Source organism: Giraffa tippelskirchi, chromosome 5, assembly GCF_054371585.1.
Source record: "Giraffa tippelskirchi isolate mGirTip1 chromosome 5, T2T-mGirTip1v1.2.pri, whole genome shotgun sequence".
In the NCBI taxonomy this organism is placed as follows: Eukaryota; Metazoa; Chordata; class Mammalia; order Artiodactyla; family Giraffidae; genus Giraffa; species Giraffa tippelskirchi.
Genome location: NC_137279.1, coordinates 93179166 through 93196783, shown reverse-complemented (window position 1 = coordinate 93196783; position 17618 = coordinate 93179166). Strand labels below are relative to the sequence as shown.

General features: G+C 56.3%; 2 protein-coding genes across 18 annotated transcripts in view; both read right to left on the bottom strand.

The window, feature by feature from the left end:
- Positions 1–84: 84 nt before the first annotated feature.
- On the bottom strand, positions 85–6952 carry PAQR6 (progestin and adipoQ receptor family member 6). 4 transcript variants are annotated; one of them, XM_081494396.1, is made up of 8 exons: positions 4872–6952; positions 3364–3439; positions 2795–2922; positions 2457–2662; positions 2217–2343; positions 1731–1827; positions 1384–1534; positions 85–1063 (listed from the first exon to the last, which is right to left on the bottom strand). In XM_081494396.1, the coding sequence occupies exons 2-8, from the start codon at positions 3412–3414 to the stop codon at positions 789–791; spliced, it is 1035 nt and encodes a 344-aa protein (XP_081350522.1). In that variant the 5' UTR covers positions 3415–3439; positions 4872–6952; the 3' UTR covers positions 85–788. The 4 variants fall into 4 exon arrangements, 3 of the variants coding, with proteins under 3 accessions (XP_081350522.1, XP_081350521.1, XP_081350523.1); XM_081494395.1 differs by lacking the exon at positions 4872–6952 and adding an exon at positions 4045–4114; XM_081494397.1 differs by lacking the exon at positions 4872–6952 and adding an exon at positions 3795–4089.
- Positions 6209–17618, bottom strand: part of SMG5 (SMG5 nonsense mediated mRNA decay factor) — a 27185-nt gene continuing 15775 nt past the window's right edge. For 8 of the 14 annotated variants that reach the window (XM_081494238.1, XM_081494244.1, XM_081494236.1 and 5 more), the window contains 10 exons: positions 15997–16172; positions 14840–14915; positions 14228–14403; positions 13052–13210; positions 10202–10261; positions 9718–9877; positions 9254–9344; positions 8373–8447; positions 7803–7941; positions 6209–7624 (listed from right to left, as the gene is read on the bottom strand). In XM_081494238.1, the coding sequence (XP_081350364.1) occupies positions 7541–7624; positions 7803–7941; positions 8373–8447; positions 9254–9344; positions 9718–9877; positions 10202–10261; positions 13052–13210; positions 14228–14403; positions 14840–14915; positions 15997–16172 (1196 nt within the window). In that variant the 3' untranslated portion in view covers positions 6209–7540. Of the gene's footprint in view, positions 7625–7802; positions 7942–8372; positions 8448–9253; positions 9345–9717; positions 9878–10201; positions 10262–13051; positions 13233–14179; positions 14404–14839; positions 14960–15956; positions 16173–17618 lie in introns of all 14 variants that reach the window. The other 6 variants (XM_081494247.1, XM_081494237.1, XM_081494243.1 and 3 more) reach the window with 4 other exon arrangements.

The following is a 17618-nucleotide window of genomic DNA, read 5'->3' as shown; positions in this document are numbered from 1 at the left end:
AGTGTGAGGAGGAGGTGTTGGGACGATGGGGAGTGGAGCCAGAGGTTTTACCTTTTTCAGTCCCAGAAAGTGTTTCCCAAAATCTGTTGTTGATTTATTTATTTATCCCTGCCTCATTCCAGAAGCATTGAAGGTAGCTTCCTAAAGTCTAACTAGGGTTCTCCTCTCCAGCCCAGCACCCTCCCCCTATCTCAACCCACTGCCCCATCCGTGACACACCCAAATAGACCAGATCCCAAAGGCCTGGATACAGAGTCCATGGTTGTGACCAGGATTAGATGCCTTCACTGCCATAGGCCAAGAATTGCCGGCGGACAATATTGCCTGGTTTGGGGGTAGGGGCACTAGCGGGCCTCCCAGCCAGGTTAACAAGCATTCAGGGTGGGCCTGGGTTAGTCATGTTAGTTCTTCCCTGGGCTGTGCAGAAGTTCCAGGAGCACCAGAAATGGGACCAGATAAAAGGACCCAGCACCTCCCCACCCCAGCCTTCAACGGCAGGTGGGGCAGCTCCAGCCTGGACACACTCACCTCCCCTCTCAGACCCTCAGCACTTCCCAACCCCGTCAAGAGCTCCCTCCTTGAGCCTCCTGCTCTTTCCCAGCCTCCCAGACCCTCTCCTTGCCTCTGTCTTCTCAGTTCCCTTCTCACCTCCACACTCCGTCCTCAGCCACTCTTGCTTCCAGCCTCAGATGTGCCCCCATCTTATCAGGCCTGGGTCTGGGCTCCTCCCCTACATGAGGGCCTGCCTGGGCTCTGCCTCTTTCCAGGGCAGACTCAGAGCTGGGACCTTACTGCAGTTTGGCCTTTGTACCCCACTCCAGTGAGCCACCTTGCAGCAGGGGGCATGTACTGGGGGCCCGAAATAGGGAAGCTGTGAAAGCGACAATGATGAGCAAGTTCCCAGCCACTGCCAAGCCCAGAGTGGCCACTGTGCCTGCCAGGCCTAGGGGCGGTTCCTGCGTGGTCAGCCAGGCTCGGCGAGATCCCATATCAGTCAGCACCGCCTCCAGCTGGAAGTGTGTGCCCAGCACTGCACAGATGTGGAATAACTGGTGGCTGTGGCCTGTGGGGAGGGTGGGCAGGTGAGTACACATACCCCATCCCCAGGGCTGCCCCAACTCGTCCTGTGATCCATGGCAAGCATCCCATTATCTGGGCCTGCTACCCCCCTAAAACTGGGAATAAGAAACCCAGGGTTTCTTAAGGTTCCCAGAGTTATCAGCAACTATTGAGTGAGCTGCTGTTCACAGAGCCCCTGGCAAACGTGCTGCTGGTTTTGCTGTTAACCTGAGGGCCCTGCCAGGAACACTCTGCTCAGTTCACTCAGGGCTCTGGGGAGCTGTCTCCCTGACCCCTCCCGGGCTAGGCCACGTCTGCTCTCACCGATGTAATCAAAGCGTCCTGGTGCCAGCCTCTCAGGCAGATGAGAGGCAAAGAGGAAGCCAGTGAGCAGCGCACAGAAGAGGTGGTAGCCGTGGCTGGTGCTCAGTGCCTCCTGCCCACAGCTGTGGCCCCTGCCCCAGCACAGTCCCAGCTGGCAAAGGAAAAGCAGGGTTGGTGGGGAGGGGCTTTGGGGCTGGACATCATGTGTCTGGGATCTGGTGAGGATTGGGGGGTGCACAGCTGGACTGGATGCTGGGCTAGGAGGGTGGGTGGCAGGGCTGGGGTCAGGGCTCGAGGGGGTGGGACTGGGCCCTGTGAGGGTCAGGACAGGAAAGCAGGAGGCTTACCCGATAGAAAAGCGGGAGGTTGTCGAACAGAAAGGGATAGACGAAGGCGGCCGAGCGGAGGATCTTACTGAGCCCAGGGCTTTCTAGCTCTGGGAACCTGGGAGGCAAGAGGGAAAGGCTGGTCACCATCACTATGCTGGGATGGGGGTGAGAGGAGGGCAGGGGACCTTTGGCCACCACGGAATGTCAGTGTAGCTTAGTGGCTTCAAAAGCCCTTAGGCCACATAACTCCTCTGTAACTGACGATAGCTGTAAAACGGGGATAGACACGTGCCACTTAGGTCGCTGTGGGAGAGACAGAGCCGGGGTGGTGCTGGTGCACAAGCTCTGGGCACAATAAGTCCTCAATATAACGGCCCCGTAGCCACTAGTTTTGTTCAGGAGCAGTGGGGCGTAGGCACACCCAGCGGTCCTGGGTGTCCAGGTGTTTGTAGGTGCCCTGTTCTGTCCCTCCACCTTCCCCTTCACCACTGGCCAAGAACCCACCGGGAGTAGCAGGAGAGGCCGGTGCACAGGAAAGAATTGAGTGCGGCGGTGGGCACAAAGAGCTGGTGCAGGCGGCTGTGCAGCCAGGAGGCCGGCATGGAGTAGGCGGCATAGGGGAAGGCGCAGCCTGGGGGAGGGGCGGGGCGGGAACTGAGGCCCCGCCCCAGGACCCCCGTGCGACACCCCCGCCCTGACCGAAACGCCCCTCCCCCTGCCCGCCGCCGCCGCCGTGGGGCTCACCCAGGCTGTAGAGGCTGAGCGCACCGTAGTCCAGGAAGTAGCAGATGTGACGCACGCGGGGCGACATGGAGCTGAAGGTGTGCGCGCAGCACGATGCAAACGGGTAGAGGCAGGCGGGCAGCAGGAAGACGAGCAGCGGCCAGTGGTAGGGCTCCGACCGGAAGCCCAGGCCTCCCGCCAGCGCCAGGAGGCGCCACAGGAAGTACCTGCGGCGGGCACGTGCTCAGGCCACCAGAGCCCCGGCGACTCCCACTGCAGCCCGTGGGCCCAAGCAGTCCTGGCCCGCCTGAGTACCCCCTTGAGCTCGAGGCCCAAGCCTGGGACAGAGCCTCCCTCACCAGGTGGGCAGGAAGTGAGTCCAGATGTTGACGGTCTCGTTGGTCATCTGGAAAGAGCTGAGGACACAGTCCAAGGCCGAGCTGGTGGGGCGGCGGTAGCCAGACATGATACCATCTTCCCAGAACACCTAGGGTAGTGAGTAGGGGCCGGTGTGGGGGAGTGAGGAGAAGAGGGGAGTCACTGTGCTCCACCCTTTCTCTCCAAGAGAGATCTCTGGAAGCAGGGTTGAAGGGAATGGTCTGGAGATCACCATGGCGCCAAAGCCAAACTAAATCCAACCCCATCTCACCACAGGTTCCAGTACCCAGAGAGCAGGTGAGAAACAGAAGAGGCAGAGGAAAGGGACAAGATAGGGTTGGGAGTCGGTGGACACATGGCCCTCTGAGGCTGGGGACTCCGGATAAAGCAGCGTTCTGGGCTCCAGGAAGTGGGTCACAAACCCTGTGAGTCCCACACCAAAATGACGGGGATAAGAGGTAGCCTGTAGCAAAGATTTCTGCGCTTGCACAGAGAGAAGCATCTCCGCCCAGCCAGCGCCCTGGGAAGTAGGAGTTGGTGAATCCCTCACCCTGGGGACCTGGTGGACTCGAAGGAGTTGGGGCAGCTTGAGACTGAGCATGGTGGCCTGGCACCTCCACGTTGACCTGGAGACAAAGGGCAGAGGGGAATTAGGTATCTGCCCCCCTCCATGGGTCCCTTTTCACCCAGGCCCAGGCTGGACCCCATCCCTGAGTCCCAGGCTGGGCTGTGTACAGGCATGTGTGCAGTGGTAGCTGGCCACCAAGCTGCTTCCTTCAGGCCTGGGGAGGCTCCCCCAGCTTCCCCGGTGGTCATAACCCCAGCCCCTCCTCAGCCTAACCTGGGGGCATTCAGTTCCCCCATGGAGAGGGACTGATCCATCAAGGAGTAGAGTGGCCTCCTCAGCCAGAAGGCTGCCTCAGGAACCCTGGATCCAAGTCCCTAACCCCAAATTTCTGTCTCAGAAGAACCTTGACTTACAGAGGACAGCACAGAGAGCCCAGGCACACCACCACCACCGCTGCTGCTGCCAGAAAGCCCCTTGGCCCCAGGCTCCTGGGCTGAGCACAGAAGACTCAAGGAGCTTAGGAGGAATTCTAGGAGAGGCCAGATGCCCACTGGAGGGACAAGGAATTAGGGGGAAGCCTAGCTCTTCGACGACTACACTTGCACCCCCGAGGGTGTTCCGGGTCCCTGTCCCTCCTGAGCCCCGCGACTGTCAGCCTCAGACCTGTGTGCTGCCTCCGGGTGGCCGCGGCTCTACTGCCCCGCCCGCCTCCCAGGCCGCCTCTCCCAGGCACATTCCTTGGCACAAGTGGAGGGGCTGGGCCACCAGGGTGGGTGGAACTGCCCTGGGAGGAGGGAAAACAGGACACCCCGCCCACCTCTCCAGGCCAAAACTTTCCAGCCCAGACCCACCCCTCTTCCTGCCGCTGCTGCTTTGCCTACTCTGTGTTTGTGCCTCACACACTCCGGGCCTTACACAGCCAGCCCGAACCCCAAGCCTCTGCCCTTGAGCTGGGTGCCGGGGACCCTGTTGGACACAAGGCAGGTCTGGTCCCTAGTCTGCACCCCAGCTGAGCTTTAAGGTAGATGACCCCGGGAATTCCGGGGCCATCCAGTGATTAGACCTTCCTGGTGGGCTACTGTCCATGGGGCCACAGAGTCGGACACAACTGAAGCAACCTAGCATGCCGGTGATTAGGACTCCATGTTCACTGCCGAGGGCCTGGGTTCCATCCTTGGTCCAGGAACTAAGACCCCACAAGCCTCAGAACGTATCCAAAAAACTACCCGAGATAGATGACCGACCCCTCCCAAGAGGGGGATGGGAGTGTCCTGACCTACCCTGAGTGCAGCCCAGCTACTTCGGGGAGGGGTGGACAAGGACGATGCTGGGGTCTAGCTCCCCTCAGGGTCCTCCCCTCAGCACTAGGGTCAGGTCTCTGGAGTAGTCAGCTGTAGCCAAGGAAATGGGGAGGTGGTGTGCAGCTGGAGCAGGTGCGTTGCCTCTAGTCTCCCAGATTGGGAGTCTTGGCCCCAGGTGAGCTTCCTTACCCAGAGCTTGACGGGCGCTCCTAAGCCAGAGGGTCGGCAGGCCCCAGGCTCCACGGGCGGGCGGAGTCCCTGGCTCTTGCCAGCCGGGCCAACGGGAGGGAGAGGAGCGGCGGGCAGGCGGGCCAGGCTTGGGCGGGGTGTGGGAGACAAAGGGGAGCAGGGAAACAATCCTAGCCTTGTCCAGCCTTCAGGGAGCAGCGCAGGGTGGCCCAGCCCCATTAGCAGGCAGCTCACTCGGCCTCCAGCACACAGCCAGCCCCTCCAGCTTGACCCCACCCCACTGAGAGCAGACTGGCTGGAAGAGGCCCGGGCCCTAGCCAGGATGTAGCCAGGGAGGTATGGAGCGACCCTTCAGCCCCGGCTGCCCCACGGCTCCAGGGTTCCAGGCTCTCCCAGCAGCTGAGGATGGAGGACTCTGCCTTAGGCTGGGCAGAGGAATCCCAACCCCAACTTTGGATTTTCCAAAATCACTTCTCACTGTGTTTTGCTGCCTTAGTGCCTGGTGCTGGACAGAATTCAGAGCAAATGCACTTGGTAAACGTTGGTTTAAACTACGAGGGGTTCACCAAGCTTCTCCACTCCCCAGACACACCAGAGGTGTGTCAATCCTAGCGAAGGGACAGGTGATGAAGACTCAAGAGGCTGGTTTCAAGATTCACCCTCATCTCTCCTGTGAGGCGGCTTCTCCTTGATTCAGAGGACCCAGCTGAAGACCTCCAACCGGCCCCAGGCGGTTGCCTTCAGAATAGTTAACCCTTGAACATGAGTGTGAACTACATTTACAATTTTTCACTAAATATGTACTCAGTGCAACATGGTCCATGTTTGAATCATGGATTTGAAACTGAATACAGAAAGCCAACTGGATAGTCATGTGCAGACTATATGGGGGTCACTGCCCTAAAACCGCATGTTGTTCACGGTCATCTGTGCAACCTTCACCTATCAGCCTTGGTCTTCCCTGGTGGCTCGGCAGTAAAGAATCTGCCTGCAGTGCAGACCTGGGTTTGCTCCCTAGGTCAGGAAGGTCCCTGGAGTAGGAAATGGTGATCCACTCCAGTATTCTTGCCTGGAGAATTCCACGGACAGGCTACAGTCCATGAAGTCACAAGAATCAGACACAACTGAGCGACTAACACGTCACCCTTGTGAAGGCACCGACTCAGTGCAGTCAATGAACTTCACAGCTGTCAAAACCGCTTCTAGAGTTTGTTTCAATTGCTGGTTTCTTGCTTCAACTGGGCCACGTCAAAGAAACCTTTCCAAACTGCCATTTCAGCCTGTAATCTCTCCCATGCCCCAATAAAACTGCACAGAAAGGCACCAGGAGACAGGGAGGGCTTCAGGGGGTCTTTATTAAGTGATGCTTTAGTCTCAAGTCTCTGCCAGGGACTGAAGTGGGTGTGATCCCACTCCCCTTAGGCTGTCCCAGACTTGCCTTCTTAGAGGAAGGATGCAGGAAGCCTGCTGTCCCGAGAACAGCCTGGGAAGCTGGGCTAGCGCTGGGGTGGGGACAGCAGAACTGAGACCCCCCCCACCCTCAACCCCCAGCCCACGCTACGTGTGCAGCCTGAGGTGGAAGGGGCCGAGGCAATCCTGGCCAAAGCCTCCCTCCCGCAGCCCCACTCTTGTGGCTCCACTCACTGCCCTGAGCTATTCATGATCTCTGCTCTCACATTCACCTTGACAACTCCAAAAGCTAGCCCCATGCTCAGCTCCTTCAGGCCTTCCAGAAGTAGGGAAGCCCATTAGGGCAGAGGGCACCTAGCCAGGCAACTTCAAGGGGCCTCTCCTTTCTGCTGCCCATCCGAATTCAGGCCCCTCCCTCGATAGTAAGGGGGGTGGTGGCTTCAAACTTCGCCCCCTTCTCCTCTTACTGGCGTCCCACTCTGTTCCAGCCCAGAGCACAAAGCTCAGTGACTGGGGGCTGGTGGGCACAGGAGCCCTCCCTGGCATACAGGCCAGACTGCCTGCAGCTGCTGCGGGCCTGCTCCCTGCACTGGAAGCTAGAAGAGGGGAAACAGGAAACAAGTAGGGCAACGGTGTGCAGCCTCCGCAGCAGGAGGAAGGGATCCAAGCCCTGCCCTGCTGTCGGTGCCAGCAGCTCCAGGCCCCCTCTTCCTTATGAGTCCCCAAGGCTCCAGAGCTGCCCGTCCCTGCAAAGGGGGAGGAGAGGGGCGGGTGGTCCTTGAGGAGAGGAAGGGTCTGCAGAGAACCACCCAGACACCCGGTGTTACCCGACTCTGCCCCAGGCCCCGAGGGCCCCAACTCCTGGCACCACCCACCCTGCGTCTTGGGTGAGGAAGGGCCCCTTCTGCTGTCCCTTCCCCTCAGAGGTCCAGGAACCACTCCAATGAAACAGACACTGCACCTGCCACCTGCCCCTGGGAAAAGCAGGGAGCTGAGGCAGGAAGGCTGGCTAGGGGCCCATAGGCCTCTCCTGCTCCAAGCACTTTCCTTCCTTTCCTGACGTCGTCTTGGCAACAGGGGGACCCCGCCCTCCCAGCTGGCTCCTGGGCCCTCCCTGCAGCCCATGTGCAGCTGGGCTTCCTTCCTGTGTGCGTGCGTGAGTCTGCGTGTGGTGGGGTGACTACAGGTGGTGGTCCTGGCTGCCAGGGAGGGCAGGAGAGATCTGGAGTCAGCCCCGCTGCAGGGCCTGGGGGTCGGTCTCAGCCAATCTCCTTCCACTGCTTGTAGAAGTCCAGAACATTCTTGATGTCCACACTGGCATGTGCAGCGGCCTGCAAGGCTGCCTGTGGGATTGGGGGAAGGACAGATGGAGGAGGGCCTGACCTAAATTACGGGACAAGTCGTTGAAGGGCTGAGGAAGGGGTGCTGGAAGAGGAAAAGGGCAGCTGTCTGGTCTGAGGGAGTCGACTCGGGTACCTTTTCCCCATTCCACTCTTCCCCGAACATCACCCCGTGACCCACCTGCATAGGGCCTGAGAGCGTGCTAGGGTTGTCCAGTGGAAGGCCTGTGATGATGGTCACCATGCCACTCGGGTCCTCCTCACCTGCCCCTTGGGCCAGAGTCAGCTGTTTGCAGCTGTCCAGGATCTTATAGAGTGTCCTGGAGAGGGGAGGGGAGGGGGAGGGAGGGCCAAGTCCCAGCATTAGCACAGCCTGAATACCAGATCCCTAGGGCACAGGGGAAGCTGGGATGGGGAGGAGCCCAGGAGACAGCAAGAGCTACCAGGCAGCTTGGAGCAGTGGGTTCTGGAAGCTGGCCTGGAGGATATGCTCCAGGAACCAAAGATACGGTGAGGGAGGGCCCTGAGCCCAAGGATCTCAGGGCCGCAGGGGCGCCAGAGCTGGAGTGACTTCTCACTCCCTCTAGGGTGAGATCTGCAGAGGCGCCTGGCAGGCTGAGCCTGGCCCCAGGCTGGTCCTGCTGCTTGTGACTGGATTCTCTGGCCCTGTCCTACTCTCCTGGGGCGTGCCCACAGAGGAGCAAGGCAGGCAGCATATCTGGGGTTCCAGAGGCACAGGCGGAAATGTTACCAGGCATCGGCATCCTGCCTCTTCAGCTTATGCCGCTCAAAGCTCTTCCCCGCCTCTCTCTGGCAGCGAATGTATCTGCAGGGAGACAGGAGAGTGGCAGTGGCGGGGCAGTGGGGGGCTGCCCAGTTCACACAGAGAGGCCCCGTGTCACGGGATGGGAAGGGGCGTCTCCCACGTCACAGGTCCGTCTGTAGCCATTCTAAGTGGCTCCCCAGCTGCTGAGCCCCGCTTGTTCCTCCTCCTGATAACATCACTTCTTTGGTTGCTCCCTGGGGAGGAGCTGGGTGGGGGAGAAGCAGCAGATGCTTTTCAAGTCAGTGCTTCTGGAGACAAGGTCCAAACAAGAAGGCTTTGTGTGGCTTCCTGGCCAGGCAAGGGCAGATGCAGAGGAGGGTGGGCCAGCCAGCGGAGAGCAGAGAGCTTTCTCCCTCCTCCCAACACCCAGTGCCTAGTCCTTTTCTGGCCCTAAAGGCCAGAAGGAAGGGCCTGTGCTGGGCTGAGCACCTACACACTGCCACCCCACCCCTGTGAACCATGGGAAGCCCCTGGTCAACCTGATCACCTAAAGCAGGAGAAACTCTTGCAAAAGCGCCCATGGCTTGAGTTGGGGGCTTGCTCCCCTCTCCCCACTGACACTGATCTCATGTTTGCCCCAGAGGCAGATGGACAGCAGGCCAGTGTTCCCCAACAGGGCTCCTGGCTCCTCCAATCACTGTTTATTGCAGCACCTAACCCCTGACTAATAATTATATCCTCGGCCTTCTTCCCCAGGCCGTGAGCCAACTGTGAGCAGGGACCACGAGTATGTGTCTTACGCAAGGAACATATAGGCATCTGTGCTGACCTGGGCTCAGCACAGGTCCAGCCAGGCCTGTACTCACCTGTTCCCTTTTTTAAACTCTGCCTCCAGATATCGGATCCCATCCCGGGCCCCTGGATGTTCCTTCTTCAGCAAATCCAGGCCATCGATCACTGGCGGACATGGTGAGGGTGGGGGAAGGACAAAACAGATGAGCTCCGGCTGCTGTGACGCGGGCTCTGCAGAAGCACCTGCACTTGCTCCAGGACACACTGCAGCCCCCACAGGAGCCCTGAAGGTCTAACTGACCTTCTGCCAACAACGCACTTGGCAACTTACCACCTGCTTCTCCCAACCTCCCTGTGAGTCAGGGTTTGACAGAGATGGTCATGCCCCCTTCACAGATGATATGACCGAAGTTGAGAGAGGTGGTAGGACTTGACCAAGGCCACTGTGTGTGAACTGGGCCTAAGTAAGGGTCTCTCGATTCCCAGCCAGATTCTCTTTCAGCCACACTCTGTGCCCCGACCTCTCCAATACACTTACCTGTCCTTGGGATGATGACAATGAAGCGGCCACTGGTGGCCAGCTGGCGGATGACAGGGAGATGGTGGCAGAGGGCTTGGGTGTCAGGGACGAGGTAGGGAGACATTGCTGACTGTGCCTTGGGCTGCTGCAGGCTCCCTTCCAGCTGAGAGACCTCAAGCTGTTGAGAGAAGGTGGGGGGTGGGGGTGGAGCTGCGTGCGGGCTGGGTGGGGGGAGAATGCTTCTCAAGGTGGCTCTTATGGGACTCCTCCTGCTGCCATTTCCTATGAGTGGCCTCAGAGGAAAAGTAGACAGGAACAAGGGTTAAGAGGAAGAGAAGGAAAAGAGAGAAGTGATGGCAGAAAGGGAGCACAAAGGCTCAGTGACAAGTCAGCAGTGGAGGGCAGTCTATGAGGCTGGTCAGGGCGAGGTGGACGGCCACAGCGGGGGCTTCAGGCAACAATAGATCAAGAGCAGAAGCAGTGCTGGGCCCTGGCTTCCTACCTGAAGTCGTAGCTGGGCCATGTCTCTCATCAGCCGGTTCCGCCGAGCTTCCTCCTGTGCCTACAAAGGGGCAAAAGAAACAGGTGTTTAGCTTGGGACAAGGAGTTGGGAGAATATTCCTTTCTTCAGTGATCAAAAACTCCAACAGGGATTCCTCGGGTCTGAAATGGGTACAGCTTTATATAAGTCAACTCTCTATCGCTCCCGCTAAGTGAAGGGAAGGGAGGCGTGGGAGACAAAATACCACTCCGGTGCAATCTGAACACGTCCCAGTAGCAGCCCACGCCCCCGGGGAGAAAAGGCGGGGACAGCACCTGTCTGGTCTCACCTCTGCTCCCCTCAATCCGCCCTCCCTCCTAGGGAACACCGTCCTTGCAACTCTTCACTTTCTATCACCATCCACTTGCAAACTTCTTCCAAAAACTAGCTTCAGCCCAGACCTGAGCACTCCTGAGTTCGAGACATATATACTCAACTGCCTACTCGACAGCCCGATCTGCTTCTCCAAAGCTGCTTCTAATCCTCCCATGTCCCCCAGCTTACTAAATAAACCACCATCTGTCAACTCAGAAAGCTAACCAGCTTTGACTTTTTCCTCTCTCTCAGCCTCCTAGTCCTGTCGACTGTACCTCCTTTAAAAAAAAGAAAAGTCACTCACATCCCTTTGAATCCTTCTATTTTCAAAGCACAACCCTGGCCTAAGCCAGTACTCCCACCTTGACTATTAAAACCACCTCCTTTCTACTCTCTGCCTCCAACCCATTTTCTCTGCTGACAACCAATGCAATCTTTCAAAAACCATCTGTGGTCCACCATGGCCCTGACTAAAAGCCCTGTGATGGTTTTCCTTTGTCTTCTAGATGAATATGGTCTAAAGATGAAATCAAGAATGGGGACTTATTCTAGAAGACATGGGCAACCACTAAAGACTCTTTGATGAACAAACTGGCATCATCAGAGTGAGGATTTAAAATAGTAACCTGGGATGTAAGCCTCCTCCTGATGAGAAGATGCCAGGCAAAGCCACGTGAGGGTCACTCCACAGAGCAGCTGACCAGTACTCTTTAGAAGTGTCAAGATCATAAAAGACAAGGAAAGACTAAGGAGACGTTAATGATCAAATGTAACGTGGGATCTTCGGGAAAAAAAAAAGATTTGTAGGAAAACTAGTGAAATCTGAATAAAGCTTGTAGTTGATAGTACTGCACCAATCCTAATTTCTTAGTTTTGGTAATTATACTATGGGTAGGAAGTGTCTGCCTCTCACTCCCTCCAGAGTGTCCCCTTTGAGAAACGCTGGTAGAGAAAGGAAAGAAGGGAGGCAGAAGACTGGGCCCATGGGCAAAGAGGGGTCCCTAACCCAAGCAGACACTAGAGCCTGGAGAGCAGGAGCAGTGGCCCACTGGCCTGTGGAGAAGCTGAACTCCCAGAGCAGCTTAGAACAAGGACAAGAGCCAGGTCTTTCCAATGCCAGGGCCCTGGCTCAGCCGCCCATACCTCCCTCTGACATTCTGTGCTTCCTTGCCTATAAAATGAGAATGCAAGCACCTGAGATGTCACATGCAAAGCAGCTCTGCACATGGAAAACTCGATAAATGATGGGAGGTGGCAATATGACAAGGAGCACGCTGCTGCCACCACTGGGGGCTGAACCCCTTGGGGTGGAAACCCTGCATTGGGTGGAGCAGGATGCAGTCCCAGCAGGCAGTGGGGCCTGGCTCCAGAGTGGCCTGTGGTGTCCAGCAGCGCACCAGAGGGGCTCTCAAGTATTCCCCGCCCCCCAGGAGGAGTTTTCAGGAGTTCTAGGCCAAAGGAAATGCCTGCAAACACTCTACATTTTCTGAAGCTGTGTAACTTCCCCATAATTATTTTTGTAACCCCCCTTGTTTTCCCCTATGGAGTAGGAATTAAAGTCTTAACACAAAAGGTTAGTTTTTAACAAAATGTGCTTGCTTTTAACGCAGCAAGGAAGGGAGTTTCTGGGGAGCCAGTGCTCCTTCCCATCCACAGGAAGGGGGTGCTCAGAGGTGGGGGAGCCTATGGCTGGGGAAAGGAAGAACACGGGGGAGCATACTGGCTTGAGATGAGGAAGAACTCCTGAGCTTGCCAAGACACGTGTGCTGTGTTTCCTGTGCCAGACACCACCACCCCAAATGTGCCGATGCCACTGAGCTGGGGGAGGACAATATGCCAGGGTTATGCAGGCCCCACTGCAGAACTCAGACTGTTGCTCACAAAGCATCAGTGCCACAAGACACAGGCCTGTCTTGTTTGCAGCTGTTAACTCCCATGCCTAGGCTACTGATACAGAGCAGATTATCAGCAAATATCTGTAGAATGAATGACTGAATGGAAGAGAGAACACAGGCCACCTCCTACTCTTTGGGGCTCCTGTGGGATGGGAGGTTCCTGCATGGTGTTTGATGCAGGAACCTCAGTCAAGGAGCATTTGCTGCAACATGCAAAGTGCCTGACATTCACTACCATGCCTTAGTCACAATAACCCCATAAAGCTGATTCTACTAGTCTATGTAACTGACAAGGAAACAGGTTTAGCAAGGTCAAGTGACTTGCTCAATTCAGACTAGGAGGGGACAGAAATGGCCCCCAATCCCCAGTCAGTCCAGATACAGCAGTGGTGCCAGGCTGCCGCTGCCCAAAGCACCTCTCGCTCCCCACCTGCCCTCGGTTCCTTCCCTGCCCTCTGGTCTCCCTAGGCTCGGTTTCTGCTGCCTTGGCCCCAATGACCAGGTCCTTCAGTCAAGGGCCACAGCGTGTCTGAGCCTCTGACCGTGGTTTCTCAGTGAGCCTGTGGGAGCAAAGCGGACAGGGAGGGGCAGCCTGACTCACCATGCGGAACTGGGCCTGGGCCTGCTGCAGCAGGCTCTCCTGCTCAGACTGGGCGATGCTGACAAAGATGCCGACCTCTGCGTTGAACTGCAGGATGCTGCCTTGCAGGCGGGCAACGAAGTGGCCAAAGCTGCGTATGCAGCAGATACGCACAACTGTCTGTGGAGACATGGGAGCCAGCCTGGTTGAGTAGGGTCCTCCAGACTCACCTGCCCCCGCTGGGGCTCCTTCCCCCTCCCCTCCCCGCCCTCCGCCAGTCCAGCCCCCTCAGCAACACGGGCTCCCTGCCAAGGCCTAGGGTGTGTAGAGAGAAGAGGAGCACCGAGGCCCAGAGCCTGTAGCTACCAGAGAGAGAGTGATCACGTAGGGGGAGGAGACTCTGAGAAGGACTGGAGAAGCAGGACTCAGGGCTGAGGAGAGAGAGATAAGGCCACATGCTGGGAGACACGAGACCTGGGTTCTCATGCCATCTCTCTCCTCTAGGGCTCGATCCTAACGTGTACAATGAGAGGACATACTAGATCACCATTTGCAACTTGTGTTTTTGGTCAGCAAAACCCTTCTTTCCCAATCAAACAAAAATTTTATCTAGAGTGCTAGAATATAAAACAGAGTATAAAGCCAACCTGCTCTGGCTGGAGAAGGAGAAACCAAAGGGGGTGTGTGTGCAGTGTGTGTGTGTGCGCGTGCTTGTGTGCATGGTGCTGGTACGCCAGTCCACTTGGCTTCCCTCTGCTGCCCCCAGATGGCCCATGTGGTGACACAGATACAAGGGTGAAAGTCACTGGACTAAAAGGGCAGAACATTCCCTTCCAGCTCCAACTTTCTCTGCTGGTCAGCTTAGAGGAGGCTGGGCTCAGAAGAGAAAAGAGATCAATAGAGATTTTAAAGCCCTAATAATTTACTTGTTCTGTCCTCTCCAAAAGGTGGGGAAAGGGGAAGGCGGCTTATTCTACAAAGGGAGACACTGTGGATGGACATCCTGCCAAGAAACGACAGGAAGCCCAAATGGTTCACTGAGTGAAAAAGGACTCAGAGCTGCAGCCAGGGACATGCTCCATGTCTGGATGGAAGGGGTGCCAGCCTGCCCCCCATCCCTACCCCCAGCCTGAGCTCCTGCTTTGCTACCGAGTCTTCAAACAACAAAGCCTGTGGCGTGAGGAATGACTGCATCACCTCCTCTAAGGTGCTGAGCAAGAGCCGATCTGTGTCAAAGTTAAAGCGTCTGTGGGCCGCCCGGAGGGGAGGCAGGTTGCGAAGTGCCATGTCCTCTGGGAGCAGCAGGCTAGATGGGAGGTCAGGCAGTTCACAACCTTCAAGAAGCTCCTGGACCTCAGGACACAGGGCCAGGCCTGGGGAAAAAAGAGGACACGTGAGACCCCTGCTCTGTGGGAGCCCCCAGTCAGAGGGACACAGTGTTTCCCTTTGGGAATTCCCAGGCAGGATATACTCCTTGGACAGAAGGTGGGGAGAGATGTGGGGAGGAAAGGAGAGATGGTACACAGGGCCATCAGGAAGAGATTTAGGAGACCAGAACTGGAAGGGCTGGAGGACTGCTCAGCAAGCACACTCCCTGGTGGCCCAGGCCACCTGCCCACAGTGGGGCAGTGTTGGGGCAAGAAACGAGAGAAGGCCAGACCACAATGACTGCTGTGTGTTAGGGAGGTGACACAGTGAATTGCATTAACCTCCTTACCCTAAGCGCCAGGTTACCAGGATGGGGGGTGGGGGGGTTTGTGGGCCAGTGAGGGAGAGGGAAAGGGAGGGCAGTGCCAGGGACTCACTCACCAGATTCTTGGAGTTCGCCGGCAGCTGGCAACAGATTCAGCAACACAGACAGGCGGTTCCACAGACTTTGAGAGCTCTTGAGAGAGAAACAGAAGTCTTTAACTGGGGCAGTTCTGGAGGCTGGCAGTGAACAAGAAAAGCACTAGATTTGGGAGGTCTGGGGCTATGGTCACATGCCTAGAAGTGTTAACAAAAAAATTAACAACAGGGGGGCTTACAGAGGACTTGGAAAACAGGGAGGAATGAAACCACAGCAAGAACTCTCTGGTTCTTGGTAGTGGAAAAAGCTAGAGAGCTGGAAGAAGTGTCTCCCTGTCTAGCACAAACTTCTCCTTTCAGCTCTCCAGGTGCACACACTGGGCCACCTCTCTGGGGATGAGGCCTGCACCGCCATCTTCACTACACCACCCTTGATGACTAACAGTGACTAACTAGCTGTTGTCAGGCACAAGCACACGCCCCAGGGTGTGCCTGGCCCTGACCTAAACTCTCTCTTCTAGGGAAGAGGGCGACTGACAGGGAAAAGGGTCTTCCACAGCAGGTAGGTCTGCTTCTGGAATAAAACAACACTGAGGAAAAGCCTCAGCACACCAGAGGCTTGAGATGAAGGCTCTGAACCTGAGAAGGGAAGGAGAAGGCCACCATCAACCCAGCCAGCCTCCATGGAAGCCCACCTCTGACACTGCTCACTCCAGCTGCAGAACTCTCTTTAAGCCATTTCCCTGCCCATAACAGCTGCACCTTGTCTGTGCACCCTGTCACTGCCTAGTCCCATCTCTCCTGTCACCACGCTGTGCCCTCTCTCTTCTCTGGATGCCTACCAAGGTTAGCCCTTGAACATGTATTTTCATCAATATTACTCAATACAGTCAGCATCATGCCTAGCGCTGGGGACACAAAGCCGAATAAGCAGCTCTCTCCCTTTCCCAGTCCACGAGACTTGTATCCCAGCCTAGGTCACAGGCTCTTTGAGGGCAAAGGTCATGCCTAAGCCTTGCCTGTAAAAAGCATTAGGAGATAGCATAGAACAGGTGCTTGACAATAACTTTTGTCTTGCCCAGCCCAGCTAAGGGGATTCCCTCGCCCCATCGTGGCTGGCCCAGCCCTCCCCTCACACCCTGGGAGCTAAAGAGGGCAGTGGGTGTGGAGTGACGCACCTGCGCACACACAATGATGAGGTCGGGGTTGGTCCGCAGCCAGTCCAGGAAGACTTTCACAGCAGGGAGCAGGCCTTCGGCCATCAAGACCTGCAGCTTCTCCTGGATGCTCCGCTCATTCCGAAAGGAGCGCCCACTGGACTCGCTTCCCTCCGACTCCGAGCCCTCTTCAGAGGCTGGGAGTGGGCGACAGAGAACTGGGATGAGCAACTAGTAGACACATGGCAACAGACTTCAGCTCTCTTGAGAGGAGCATGCCCCCACCTGCCTGGACTCTTCTGAGGAATTCTGATGTGAAAAGAGAGGAATGAGATTCCGGCCTGACTTCTCTAGGTCCACTAACTGATTGCTTTTAAGCCAAGAGCCTGGTGCCTTTTAAAATATGAGCTAATTTGTGAGGTCTACAGCTACTGATTCAACTGACATCTATGATGTGCTCATTCTGTGCGAAAGGCAGGGCAGACAGTCGGAAAGGAGCTACAGGTAGGGTGAAAAAGGGTACAGAATTTAAAACTACTTCCAGCTCCCAGCTCTTCAAGCCTGCAGGTTAGAACACTATGCAGGTCACACTCCACCTCTGAGCATCAGCTTCCTCATTTCTTTTACTCATTCAGTATTTACTAAGTCCCAGCCCTGTGCTAAGCTCTGTGTTTGGTAATGGGGATACAGCAACAGACAAAACATGGACTCCCCTGCCCTCAAGAGGCTCATGGTACTGGTGGGCACACATACAAGCCAATGGACATCATCACTTGAATGGGAAAGGGCTGGAAGCTGTGGAGGTGTAGGAGCTACAGGAGACCACAGGAAGCCGACCCTTGGAGGACTCCCAGACCAAGTGACTTATAAGCCAAAATCTAGAGGGCAAGTGAGAATTAGCCAAGCAACACACTCACAGCAAGGGAGGGAAAGTATGTTCCAGGATAAAGGAGCATTGCACAGAAGCTTAGTAGGACAGCATTTAGAACAGGGATGATGACTCTTCCACCACAAGACTGCCATGGGAACTTCCCTGGGGGTGCAGTGGTAAAGACTCAGTGCTTCCAATGTAGGAGGCACGGGTTCAAATCTTCGTCAGGGAACTAAGATCCCACATGTCACAAGGTGTGGCCAAAAAAATTAAAAAACAAAACAAAACAACAACAACAAAAAACTTGTAAGAAAAAAAGACTGCCATGAAAGTTAAATAAGACAAGACCCGAAATAGTGCAGCCTAGTGCTTGGCACCACGTAGACGCCACAAATGCTTGCTGCTGCTGACCAGGTGTTCCCTCTGCACCTCAGAGGAAGGCCCTCAGGAGAAATGTCTTGTTCTAATCCGCCTGCCCTCCTAGTGGGTGCTGGTTTTTCTAGCTTCCAGGAGCCCTGGCAGGACCTGGGGCAGCACAGGAGAAGTTATTGCTAGTGTTGTGTGGGGAGGAAAGCCCCAAACCCACAGGGCAAGGTGGGAGTGGGAAAATACGACCACAAAATCAGCTGGGAGTTGAGGATGAGGAAGTGAGCAGGAGAGGGGATCTCCAGGAAAAAGCTCCTGGGCCACACTATAGGCAGAGGCCAGAGCAAGGCAGCAAGGGTAGGGATGAGAAGCACTCAGAGAAAAGAGCAGCCTCTCTCAAGTGAAT